General features: G+C 41.5%; 1 protein-coding gene across 1 annotated transcript in view; it reads right to left on the reverse strand.

The window, feature by feature from the left end:
- Positions 1–6,223, reverse strand: part of MRPS18A (mitochondrial ribosomal protein S18A) — a 35,322-nt gene extending 29,099 nt beyond the window's left edge. Inside the window, exons 1-2 of the mRNA XM_061624809.1 lie at positions 6,050–6,223; positions 2,499–2,530 (exon numbers count right to left, since the gene is read on the reverse strand). Coding sequence (XP_061480793.1) covers positions 2,499–2,530; positions 6,050–6,149 — 132 coding nt within the window. The 5' untranslated portion in view covers positions 6,150–6,223. The remainder of the gene's footprint in view (positions 1–2,498; positions 2,531–6,049) is intronic.
- Between the last annotated feature and the right edge of the window lie 7,903 nt (positions 6,224–14,126).

Genomic DNA, 14,126 nt, shown 5'->3' on the forward strand with positions numbered 1-14,126 from the left:
TTCACCCACCATCAAAGCACAGATGGGAATTTTCAGTGAACTATCCCACACTGTTCTTGAGGATGCAGTGAAAACCTTCACCATTTAGTACTGAACAGCAACAATCAACTAATACTACATAGTTTTGCGAATTTCACTCAAAATCTACTGAAAAGCCGTCCAATCATCTCCATATCTGAAGTACTGTCTTCCTAAAACAACCTCTGAGCACAGAGGACCTTGCATTTTTAAGCCAAAATCCAACCCGACAGCACTGCAAGATGTATTTTTATTCTGAAGTGCTGTGAGGTCTCTTTTTCTTCCCAGAGAAGGTATCTCTGTTAGAAAACCTCCGTCCAATCCAAGCATGATGTCAGCATTTGAAGCAATATTATAATAATCATAAATATTTTAAATTGTGTTTTTCCCCAAGTGCAATTCATTACTTCTACTAACGGAGAAAGAATGTAGGGAAAGATCTTAAAGCTTTTTAAAAAAATGTTTTTAAAGTTGTTTTGTTTTAATGTATTTTAAGGTCTGTTTTTATGATGTTTTATAGTGTTTTTAGTGCTTTTGTTTGCCGCCTTGGGCTCCTGCTGGGAGGAAGGGCAGGATATAATTCAAATAAATAAATAAATAAAACGGTCCCCCACCTACAACCTCAGAGTGTACATGATACTTAAGGCTGTCTAATTTCTGCTTGTAACTTACAATGATATTCTAGAAAGCTCATGATTAGGTTTTTCTTGGCTGTATTATCACAGGCACAGTTTTATAAGTTATTCCTCCCACTTTCACTTATTTCCTCATGGGCTAGGATTAACCTAAAATTTCCAAGTACAACTAACATTCTTCCACCAATGTATTTATTTAGCAATGCGTATACTGCTCTTCATCAAAAAAGATTCCATGGTGATTTACATTAAACAAAATAAGTAACAACATAATACAAATCAGCATTAAAAAAATCAAAACACTAATAAAAACAGCAGACTGAGAGTTAAATATATCTAAGCACTTGGGACAATAAAAGGGGAGCTACCTTATGGCTAAAGAACTCTCAAGGTTGTAGCATGCTTATGCTATAAGACTGTATTTACCTATTAATATTTTCATGTTTAATAATAAAAGGGCCAATTCATGATACATTAGTTGTGACTAGGCCCTTTGTAAACAGTGGAACAGGACTTTGCCAAACTGAGTCCCATTCTGTTGCTTTCTTGGGGCTGAACATGATGAAAATTTGCTGAATCATTCAAATACCAACTAGTTAATAAATATGGGTGAAGGAGTAAAAACAATCTACAGAAACACATACTTTGACAATATAATCACAGAAGGGATAACTTGGAACTTAGCATCTGGAAGAAGAGCTGGGGTGAGAGCAGATGAAGAACTGGAATATACGAGACGACTGGGAAGTGAGATCAGAGAACTAGTATGTTAGTTGTTTTGTGAGCTTTGGCACAGTTATGTGAAGTGGCATACAAATCAATAATCTACTACATGTTTTTGAAAGCTGTCTGTTCGCTATGCATCTGGACACCTCTTAAGATATCACAACGAAATTTTGCAGGACGGTTCCTGAGATCATGGAGCAGATTTTTGTCTGTGTTTGGATACAACTGGACATAAGTTTGAATCAAAATGGCACACTTTTTGCATTGATTTTAACTACTGATTTCAAAACTGCACTGATTATTTGGTTTCTTTGAATTTATGAGCAATGCTGGGCACAAGGCTGCTAATAATATCAACAATAACAGTAACTATGATAGGCCTTCCAACATGCTTGTTCACTCTACCAATGTGTTTGTAAGAAATAAGATTCAACCTAATATTAATACCATATTTATAGTCTCATGTGGTGTTGATCATGAGAATTAAACATTATATGCCATTATGCTTATTAAGCTAAACACCTACTTGTTTTTGCTTTTTTTTGTAACACTGTTACATTTGGCTGACATTCAAGTCAGATGCTACTTGTTTCCTTTAAAAAAAATGGAAGTAAAATAAGGACACTGCATGTTTCGCTCCCATTCAGAATAAAAATAAAGTTTCCAAAATAACAGTGAATGGAAAGATTCCAAAAGCCCTTTTTGATGTTACTTCACGGTGTGGGTGCCATTGTGGTATGATTCCTTCCTGCACCATGAAGTCAAAAGCCGAAGCAGCAGCTTCCACACTATTATGGTAACTTTTAGAAGTGTCTCGTTCGAGAACACATAAATCTTCCAGAATTGTAGGCATCTCTAATCTCTGCAGGTTTTTCTGCAGCTCACACATTTCCTCCACTGAGGGAGTGGTCACTACATAATTTTGGATGGGGTTTAGAAGGAGATGCAAAGGTTATCTGTTCACTCTCTTCAGAAGAATCACTGTATCCCAGCAAAAGAGGCCTAAACTTTATATTAGTTACTCACTGGGAATTATTCACTTGCATTTACCTGTACAAGCAATATTGCTACTTTACAAACACAAGGATCTGAGACTTAGAAGACAGACATTGTACTTACAATACTGGTGTTTCCGTCAGTAATTTCTACAACTGCAGATATAAAGAAAAACATAGAATGTGAGATATATTCATATCCAATCATATGTATTCTTGTTCAGTAACGAAATTGTGCCTATTAAATACTGGAAGGAGTGATGTTAAAAAACTGCTGTAACATTGACAACAAGTAAGCATTTCACCACAATGGTATTTGTATTTTTACTGTGGGTATATATAGAGACAGGCAATATGAAGCCCAGAACAAACATAAGAGCCTGCTGGATCAGGCCAGTGGCCCATCTAGTCTAGCATGCTCTTCACACAGTGGCCAACCAGATACCCATGGGAAGCCCAAACGCAGGACCTGAGCCTAAGAGAACTCCCCACCGTGGTTTCCAGGAACTGATATTCAGAAACATACTGCCTCTGACCATGGAAGCAGAGTATAACCGTCATGGCTAGCAGGGTTGATAAAAATCAATTATTTGTAATTAAAATCCATTTTTAAAAATTTAAATTGGATTTTCCTAAAATTTTCCTTAAACAATTAGTAAAAAAAGCCTAGGTCAAAGCTATCATCATGAATACTAATTATACAACTTCTAATTATATTCTATGAATATGTTAACAGCACTATGGAGATGGGAGATAACCTGAATCAGTCCTATTCTGCAGGTGGTATACATGAAGAACACTCTCTCTGTCTCTCAAGGCCTTGCCTCTTTCTAAGTGCAAAGATAAAGTCAATGAATAAAGACTTTGGAGAGATGAAGTAGATCTGAACAAGGAGGAGACTACTGAAGTGAGAATCCAGTTCTTAACAGCAGTAGCCTCTTCTGAAGTAATAGATTTTTTTTCTTCCTTTGGACTAATCCATTCTAAATTGAGAAATAAGTTGGGAACTGAAAAGCATGAAAGCTTGTATCTCTTTTCAAGACAATGAATAAGAAAGGCAAAGGTGAAGAAGACTGAATTAACCGTATCACCAATATTTTAAGTTTCTCATGTTGACTTGGTAGGAATTGCCTAAATTTTATTTTTTAAAGAACTTTACATTTATCTAAAAACCGGAATAGTTAACCATTAAAAAAACTATATGTGTGATTTGTTATTGTTGTTGTTTGTTGAAGCAGAAAACTAACCAGAAGAATAAATAATTTTATGGGTACAATTTAAAAGCCTGTTTGGTGGTGGTGATTCTGGCACATTATAACAAAAATATCATCACTAATTGGACAGTTGCAGCTGGTTCATCTCATGAATGACTTCACAAGATCATTCTGTTTTAGTACTAAAATGATCAAATTACTGTTCCATTTTTGATGAAAATTAATCTGAAAACAATTCAAAATAATTGTTAAGTGTGTAAAAGGTAAAGGTAAAGGTGTCCCCGCACTTATAGTGCGAGTCGTTTCCGACTCTTAGGGTGACATCTTGCGACATTTACTAGGCAGACCATATATATGGGGTGGGATTGCCAGTTCCTTCCCCGGCCTTTCTTTACCCCCCCCCCCAGCGTATGCCGGGTACTCATTTTACCGACCACGGATGGATGGAAGGCTGAGTGGACCTTGACCCCTTTTACCGGAGATTCGACTTTCTCCTTCCATTGGAATCGAACTCCGTTCGTGAGCAGAGCTTCGGCTGCGTTACCGCCACTTACCACTCTGTGCCACGGAGGGTCATGTTAAGTGTGTATCTACCTTCTAATAAAACCTACATCTCTGAACATATATTAAGGTCATATTAAACAATAATGTACTTCAGTGTGGTGTAGTGGTTAAGGTGTTGGACTCCGACCTGGAAGACCAGGGTTCGAATCCCCATATAGCCATGAAGCTCACTGGGTGACCTTGGGCCAGTCACTGCCTCTCAGCTTCCTGAAAACCCTATTCATAGGGTCGCCGTAAGTCGGAATCGACTTGAAGGCAGTACATACATACATACATACATACATACGAAAAATGATGATTAAATAGAATCTTCCTCACTAGTGATTTAAAATGTGATTTAAATCATTAAAATTGAGTCCTTCAGGTAAATGATTCAAATCATGATTTAAATCAATTTGACTTAAATCAAATCAACTCTGACGGCTAATACCTTTGATACCGTTATCCTCCATGAATTTGTCCAATCCTCTTTTAAAGCTATCCAAGTTGGTGGCCATCACTGCCTCTTGTGGGAACAGTGTGAAGAAGTACTTTCTTTTATCTGTCTGGAATCTTCCACCATTTAGCTTCCTTGGATGTCTATGTGTTCTAGTGTTATGAGAGAGGGAGAAAAACATCCCTCTATCCACTTTGTCCATGCCATGTATAATTCATGTCACCTCTTACTCGCCTTTTCTCTAAAAAGCCTCAAATGCGGCAATCTTTCCTCACAGGGGAGATGCTGAACCCTTGATCATCTTGGTTGCCCCTTTTCTAAACCTTTCCCAACTCTACAATATCCTTTTTGAGGTGACGTAACCGTGGCGCAGAGTGGTAAGCGCTCAGCCTTCCATCCATCCGTGGTTGGTAAAATGAGTACCAGGCATATGCTGGGGGGTAAAGAAAGGCCGGGGACAGAACTGGCAATCCCACCCCATATTATGGTCTGCCTAGTAAACGTTGCAAGATGTCACCCTAAGAGTCGGAAACGACTCGCACTACAAGTGCGGGGACACCTTTACCTTTAACCAGAATTGTATACAGTATTCCAAATGCAATTAATTGCACCATAGATTTGTACAACAGCATTATATTAGCAGTTTTATTTTCAACACCTTTCCGAATAACTGGTCACTGTTTTCCTTATGTCTGTCCTTGTAACATTCTCTCTCTAAAATTGCTCCCCAAAACTACAGAAAATCACATTAACCCTTGGACATGGGGTAATTAAAAATAAATCTACATACGCATTATACCTTTTCACTAGCAACCATCTCAGAACTACTAAAGGCAAAAATCAACCTGAACCTGTTATTGCTCTGGATCCCTTTGGGTCTCAGGGGTGGCATTAGCACCCATGTACTCTTGAATATCAAGAGACTATACCTCTTCCTTTCAGGAGACCTTCTCCAAGCCTCCTTAAATACCCCTTGACAAAAACGCTAAAAGCAACCTAATGCTAAGACTAGAGCTTTTTTCATGATAGGACTCCGCTTTTGATAGCTGCATGACAGCCAGAAATTGTAGCTTTTCCCAATTTTTTACTTTAACTCCCTTGTCATGGTTGGACCACTTCTTGCTAAGGATTCACATCAGCTTTTCCCCTTTCAAGGGGTGGGGGACAAATTAGATAATCCACCCCAGGAGGCTAATGAACCCGTTGAGGGACGGTCACCAACGCCGCGAAGCTTTTTTTCCTTTTCCTCCCCGTCGGGGGCTGCCAGAAACCGAATTGGTTCCGCGCACCTAGAAGGAGGGTCGGGAATGAGGCTCTCATGCCGTTTTCCTACTTCAGCCTATACGAAGATGGTCGGCTACTCTTCCTCTGTTCTCAACGCTTCAGCTTTAGGCTGTGTTGGTTTTGGGAGAGAGACGCACACAGAGAGAGCGAGAGAGAGCAGGAGCTGTTGACGCTCACCTTGCCGGAGTCCACGAGACGGGATCCGAGCACAGCCGCCCCACAAGAAACCAGATATTAGACGCCTCCAGCCCGAGAGGAGCGACATGGAAGCCGCCATCTTACCACCCTCCGACTCTTCCGCTTCCAGGTTTCACTGGGTGGCCTTGAGCCGCTCGCTCGCCCGCCCCTCTCTAGCGGCGGGAAAAAGCCGAAGGCGTTTGTTGCCTTCAAGTCGATTACGACTTACGGCGACCCTATGAATTAACGACCTCCAGTAGCATCTGTTATAAACCACCCTGTTCAGATCTTGTAGGTTCAGGTCTGTGGCTTCCTTTTTGGTCTCTTGTATGGTCTTCCTCTTTTACTACTCCCTTCTGTTTTTCCCAGTATTATTGTCTTTTCTAGGGAATCATATCTTCTCATGAAGTGTCCAAAGTATGATAACCTCAGTTTCATCGTTTTAGCTTCTACTGATAGTTATAGTTTAATTTGTTCTAACACCCAATTATTTGTCTTTTTCACAGTTCATGGTATGTGCAAAGCTCTTCTATAACACCATATTTCGAATGAGTTGATTTTTCTCTTATCCGCTTTTTTCACTGTCCAACTTTCACATCCATACATAGAGATCGGGAATACCATGGTCTGAATGATCCTGACTTTAGTGTTCAGTGATACATCTTTGCATTTGTGGACCTTCTCTTCATCTCTCACAGCTGCCCTCCCCAGTTGTAGCCTTCTTCTGATTTCTTAACTATTGTCTCCGTTTTGGTAAATGACTGTGCCAAGGGATTGATAATTCTTGACAAGTTCAATTGTCCTCGTCAACTTTAAAGTTACATAAATCTTCTGTTGTCATTACTTTAGTCTTCTTGACGTTCAGCTGTAGTCCTGCTTTTGTGCTCTGTTTAACTTTTATCAGCATTTGTTTCAAATCATTACTGGTTTCTGCTAGTAGTATGGTATCATCTGCATATCTTAAATTATTGATATTTCTCTCTCCAATTTTCACACTTCATCTTTGCCCAATCCCGCTTTCCATATGATATGTTCTGCATATAGATTAAACAAATAGGGTGATAAAATACACCCGTCTCACACCCTTTCCGATGGGGAACCAATCGGTTTCTCCATATTCTGTCCTTACAAAGGCGTTTAAATGCCGCCATTTTGGTATCAAGAGGCAGCTGAAATGATGGTGGTTTCCATTTGTTTGAATCATGTCTGGTAGACCATTTTCTGTTTTAGTAACTTTGTACCCCTCCTCCATTTTGTAGTAATAAATATATAGTGATGCTTCTATGTGTGTGTGTTAAAAAAACTGTCAATCACTGTAATTAGGTTATTCTTCAAATTAACACTTTTCTGCCCATCATTTCATGCCCCCACGTATCGGGATGAGCTAAAGTCGTCTTTTCTCTGGTTCTTTCTCTTCACTCTCACATTTTGGTTTTATATAAGCTGAATATTGCCATTGTATTATGCTGCCCATTGGTCTCTCTGGCTCAGTATTGTCTACACTGACTGGCAATTGCCAAGGTTTCAGATAGGACCTTCTCCCAATTCTACCGGGCGATGCTGGGGGGACTGAATCTAGTGCCTTCTGCATCCAAAGCAGATGCTCTACAACTGAGCAGGATCCTTCCCTAAAGAAAGAATTGTGCTGGCTGCCAATCAGGTACTGGGCTAAGCTCAAGGTGCTGGTACTAGGGTAGAAAGGCCTATATAGCTCAGGACCAGGATGCTGAAAAAATTGTCTCAGCCTTTATATACCCAGTCTACTACCATGGCCTTCTGCAGATACATTCACATCAAGAGGTCCCTTCTGTACATGGTAGGAATCAGAACTTTAGGAACTCCCTCCCTTCATATATCGGACAGGCACTGTCTCTGTTATCTTTTTGGCACCTATTGAAGATCTTCCTCTTCCAACAAGCCTGTAAATGAAGATTTTTATCTCAGCCTTTTCCTTATTGTGTCCGTGTATGTTTTTATTGTTGATGTTTTTGTTAATTATTTTGGGATGTTTTATGGAAAGCCCTTTGAAATTGTTAACCTTGTAGAAAGCTATTTCTTGGGCAAAGTTATTTACATTGTTATTTGTTAATGAAGCATCAAAAGTCATCTTGTTGGTTTGCATCATAGTAATTTAACATCACAACAATCTTGTGGCATTCACCCTTTTAGGCTGAGTCCTATGTACATTTATCTGGGAGTGTAATGTCCCTTAGGTGCAGGGAGTAATTCCCATTTTGAACTCATACATAGTCCATTGAATGATGAAACTGAGGTTATCATACTTTGGACACATCATGAGAAGACATGATTCACTAGAAAAAACAATAATGCTGGGAAAAACAGAAGGGAAAAAGAGGAAGGCCAAACAAGAGATGGATTGATTCCATAAAGGAAGCCACAGACCTGAACTTACAAGATCTGAACAGGGTGGTTCATGACAGATGCTGTTGGAGATTGCTGATTCATAGAGTCGCCATAAATCGCAGTCGACATGAAGGCACTTAACAACAACAAATAGTCCATTGAACTGTCATACATACTACACAGGACTGAACTGTCAACCACTAAGTTTTTATGGGCTATCACTTGGAACTCATGTGTTGAAAGAGCAGCATCTCTCCAACATTTCGCATCTGAAAACGGGGATATTTATGTGCTTGTAACACCCGTATTGTCACATTAAAAGATAATTGCTATAGACTTTCCACTGTGACACATTGGTGAAAGCTCTTCTTTACCTGCACTTCATTTACTCTACAGTAGCTAATCTTAGCTTTTAAAATTAGGGTGTATGAGTAAAATGACTAAAACAGTTTGCTTAAGCATACAATATTTTTGTTTGTTTAAAATATGTTTATCCTGTATTTGGCCCAAAGACCCTCAAGCTGGCTCACAAACATAGGTTAAAACAATCTAGATTGTTTAACTTCACAGTGGACTTTGTCACACTTAGTTATAGAATAATTGCAACTAAATAAACATATTTAGCAAGGCTTTTAATTTATATAGGTGGTTTTGAGGAGATGCAAGGAAAGGAGTGCGCTGACATTTTGGTTGTAAACGGATAGTTGTTGAAAGACAGATGACTTTTTCAGGTATGTACACTTACCCTACATTTCCTTTTCATAAACTGGATTTTGCATTGTTTCAAAACCTGTTTGTCCAGAGCCAGGACTGGGACAAAACATATGTGTGCACACATGGAACCCAAAGCCGTTCTCAAACAGACTTCATCTATGTTAAAAACTACTTTGTATCTCAGCCTTTACATCCGTGCCAGTGCATTGAAGTCAAGATGCATTTGCCTTCCACTCAAGAGATTCTGAGGTGGAGGCTAGAACCTGAGGAATATGAGTTCTAGTAATTCACACAAAGATATTCCCAAAGACAAAATCGAGACAATGATCTGCTAGGTCCCAGCTCTATCTGCCAGCAGAAACATAGGTGTTAGAAGTGTTATTGGGTGTCCAGTGCTTATCCCCTATGAGCTGAAGTGAAGTGAAGAGGTTCATTTTCAGGACCAGTGCCATACAGAGTGGGTGGGGAAGAAGGAAGGCATGGCATGGCATGGTACGGATGGACTGTGGGGTGGGTTGTGCAGCTGTGCTGTGGTCAAATGCTTTCTCATGCCCCCCTCCCCCCAGCTGCCATGACATATACACCTGCATGCTTCTCCAGCTCTGCAGTGGGGGGGGGTGCCACCGCAGTGGACAAGCAGACTTGTCTGTGGCATCCTCACTACAGCTGTGAGCAGCATCAGCAAGGCTGCTTCTCTTCAGGTTCCTTTCCCAGCTGGGGGAGCAGCAGTGGAAGAACTGAAGCACTGGAGTGCAACATGAGTGTGCTGAAGAGAGCTGGACCCACTATTCTGTGTCAGGGTGTGAGTTTATTTATTTGCAAAAATGTCTATATTGCCAACATTAAGGGAAAAAAACGTTAACAGCATAAAATGAACAATAAAATTACATTCATAAAGTACGAAATAAACATATGCAAGAGTAGAGCACTCACTTGGATTTGTTTCCTATTTGTGGGGCAGGGGTTGGATGGTTCCTGATGACCCTGGAGTGTCCTGCAAACCTTTGGGTTGAGTTTGGCAGGAGCAGAGATCTGTGCCCCACCAACCAGTCTTTGCCAGTGCCTCACATCAGGTCTCCAGGTAGCTGGTTGCCAGCTTGCCTTTCCAGCTTTAAGTTCCTACGTTTCTGTTATTCCTCTGGGCCCACGAAGCTGAAAGCCTCCCATTGCTGTGTTTCCCCCCTTCCTGATGTGTGTCCGTTTCTTCTTCTCACATATGCTTTCAGAGTCCTTGGCTGTGGGTAGAGGTGTGTGCCTTTCAGTAGTAAGCATGTTCTGGATGGCATGCTTGTCCAGCCCATTGCAAGTTTTACCACTGCCCCCCTTTCTCTAGGATCTGTGGCATGGAGGAGGGAGACCCAGGGAAGGGGAGGATGCTTTTCCTCATGCCAGGCTACACCTTCTAGTGCAACTTGGCTTGCATGGGAGAAAGTACTCTTCCCTCCCTTGGGGACCGCGCTGGGAGAGGAGACATTTGCCTGCACATAGAGTTTGGGAGAGAAGCTTGTGTTGCTTACCAAATGGGGGAGAGGCCCTGACTGCATTCTACCCACTGAAGGAACTATACGGATGACCATGGCCTGTGAGCTTGCTTGAGTTAGCTAACTTGCCTGATGGCCCATTGGCTATCTTGTACTCCCTCTCTTAATCTCATGATAGGGCTCTGGGAGGGCAACAGAGATACATACTGGCTCTGATGGCCTCCTGTCTTCCTTGCTTCCGCAGGCAGGAGTACATTCTCAAGCTGAGCAGAGAGATGTGTGTGGTGTTTTGGTGGATGTGGAACCTCTTCAGGGAGGTCTAGTGGCACCTTGCCGATATTGTCAGCCATCTGACAGATCTGCACTGCCAGGGGCCGAGCACCTTCAAAGAACTCTGGGTTAGGGGCAGCCAGACCAATGGGAATGCTGCACCATTGTGGGACTCACCCTTTCAGGAAGAAGTGTCACCCAACATTTGCCCTGCCTCACAATATCTGCCCTGCCACACTCACCAAGCCAGGGCACGGGAGCACATCAACAAGCAAGCCATTGCCCCAAGCAAGGGACCACAGACACAAAACCTGGAAGAAAAAGAGAAAACTTCCTCCTCCATATCAATAACTGGGGGTAGAGGGAAGGGGAGCGCGGATGTAGGGGTGGTCAGTGGAACTAGGAATATATACGATATTGGAGGAGCACGGTGGGAAGGGGGCTGGGCTGGCTTGGCCCTCTGCACATGGAATAGGCAGCTGAGCTGCCTCCAGCATCTCCTGGTAGCATAAGATAAGGTCCAGCTGCTCTTTCCCAGGTGTCACCATTGACCGGGGCACAGTCGAGGTCTTGGGAAGTATATGATCCAGTGTTAGTGTGCTCCTCCCTATGCTGCTCCCATCCTGTCCATAACTCTATCCTTTTTAGAAAAATAAATATTTATTATAATTTCACATGTCAAATATTAAATACATAATTCACTCATTAAAAAAGTAACATAAAATCTCTGTATATATGTATATACAGGGCTTTTTTGTGACAGTACTCACTGGTACTGAGTACTGACACCTTTTTTTTTGCTGCCCGTTGCAGTCCTTTTGAACATAAGAACATAAGAAGAGCCTGCTGGATCAGGCCAGTGGCCCATCTAGTCCAGCATCCTGTTCTCACAGTGGCCAACCAGGTGCCTGGGGGAAGCCCGCAAGCAGGACCCGAGTGCAAGAACACTCTCCCCTCCTGAGGCTTCCGGCAACTGGTTTTCAGAAGCATGCAGCCTCTGACTAGGGTGGCAGAGCACAGCCATCACGGCTAGTAGCCATTGATAGCCCTGTCCTCCATGAATTTGTCTAATCTTCTTTTAAAGCCATCCAAGCTGGTGGCCATTACTGCATCTTGTGGGAGCAAATTCCATAGTTTAACTATGCGCTGAGTAAAGAAGTACTTTCTTTTGTCTGTCCTGAATCTTCCAACATTCAGCTTCTTTGAATGTCCACGAGTTCTAGTATTATGAGGGAAGGAGAAAAACTTTTCTCTATCCACTTTCTCAATGCCATGCATAATTTTATACACTTCTATCATGTCTCCTCTGACCCGCCTTTTCTCTAAACTGAAAAGCCCCAAATGCTGCAACCTTTCCTCATAAGGGAGTCGCTCCATCCCCTTGATCATTCCGGTTGCCCTCTTCTGAACCTTTTCCAACTCTATAATATCCTTTTTTAGATGAGGCGACCAGAACTGTACACAGTATTCCAAATGCGGCCACACCATAGATTTATACAACGGCATTATGATATCAGCTGTTTTATTTTCAATACCTTTCCTAATTATCCCTAGCATGGAATTTGCCTTTTTCACAGCTGCCACACACTGGGTCGACATTTTCATCCTGCTGTCCACTACAACCCCGAGGTCTCTCTCCTGGTTGGTCACTGCCAGTTCAGACCCCATGAGCGTATATGTGAAATTCAGATTTTTTGCTCCAATATGCATAATTTTACACTTGTTTATATTGAATTGCATTTGCCATTTTTCCGCCCATTTACTCAGTTTGGAGATGTCTTTTTGGAGCTCTTCACAATTCCTTTCTGTTTTAACAACCCTGAACAATTTAGTATCATCAGCAAACTTGGCCACTTCACTGCTCACTCCTAATTCTAGGTCATTAATGAACAAGTTGAAAAGTACAGGTCCCAATACCGATCCTTGAGGGACTCCACTTTCTACAGCCCTCCATTGGGAGAACTGTCCGTTTATTCCTACTCTCTGCTTTCTGCTTCTTAACCAATTCCTTATCCACAAGAGGACCTCTCCTCTTCTTCCATGACTGCTAAGCTTCCTCAGAAGTCTTTGGTGAGGTACCTTGTCAAACGCTTTTTGAAAGTCTAAGGACACTATGTCCACTGGATCACCTCTATCTATATGCTTGTTGACGCTCTCAAATAATTCTAATAGATTACTGAGACAGGACTTTCCCTTGCAGAAGCCATGCTGGCTCTGCTTCAGCAAGGCTTGATCTTCTATGTGCTTAGTTAATCTAGCTTTAATAATACTTTCTACCAGTTTTCCAGGGACAGAAAAGCTAACTGGCCTGTAATTTCCGGGATCCCCCTTGGATCCCTTTTTGAAGATTGGCGTTACATTTGCCACTTTCCAGTCCTCAGGCACGGAGGAGGACCTGAGGGACAAGTTACATATTTTAGTTAGCAGATCAGCAATTTCACATTTGAGTTCTTTGAGAACTCTCGGGTGGATGCCATCTGGGCCCGGTGATTTGTCAGTTTTTATATTGTCTATTAAGCCAAGAACTTCCTCTCTCATTACCACTATTTGTCTCAGTTCCTCAGAATCCCTTCCTGCAAATGTTAGTTCAGGTTCAGGGATCTGCCCTATATCTTCCACTGTGAAGACAGATGCAAAGAATTCATTTAGCTTCTCTGCAATCTCCTTATCGTTCTTTAGTACACCTTTGACTCCCCTATCATGCAAGGGTCCAATCGCCTGATGGTCTCCTGCTTTGAATGTATTTATAGATATTTTTTGTTGTTGGTTTTTATGTTTTTAGCAATGTGCTCCTCAAATTCTTTTTTGGCATCCCTTATTGTCTTCTTGCATTTCTTTTGCCAGAGTTTGTGTTCCTTTTTATTTTCTTCATTCGGACAAGACTTCCATTTTCTGAAGGAAGACTTTTTGCCTCTAAGAGCTTTCTTGACTTTGCTTGTTAACCATGCTGGCATCTTCTTGGCCCTGGTGGTACCTTTTCTGATCTGCGGTATGCACTCCAGTTGAGCTTCTAATATAATGTTTTTAAACAACTTCCAAGCATTTTTGAGTGATGTGACCCTCTGGACTTTGTTTTTCAGCTTTCTTTTTACCAATCCCCTCATTTTTGTGAAGCTTCCTCTTTTGAAGTCAAATGCGACCGTGTTGGATTTTCTTGGCAATTGGCCATTTACATGTATGTTTAATTTAATAGCACTATGGTCACTGCTCCCAATCGGTTCGACAACACTTACATCTCGCACCAGGTC

Source organism: Rhineura floridana, chromosome 4 (genome assembly GCF_030035675.1).
Source record: "Rhineura floridana isolate rRhiFlo1 chromosome 4, rRhiFlo1.hap2, whole genome shotgun sequence".
In the NCBI taxonomy this organism is placed as follows: domain Eukaryota; kingdom Metazoa; phylum Chordata; class Lepidosauria; order Squamata; family Rhineuridae; genus Rhineura; species Rhineura floridana.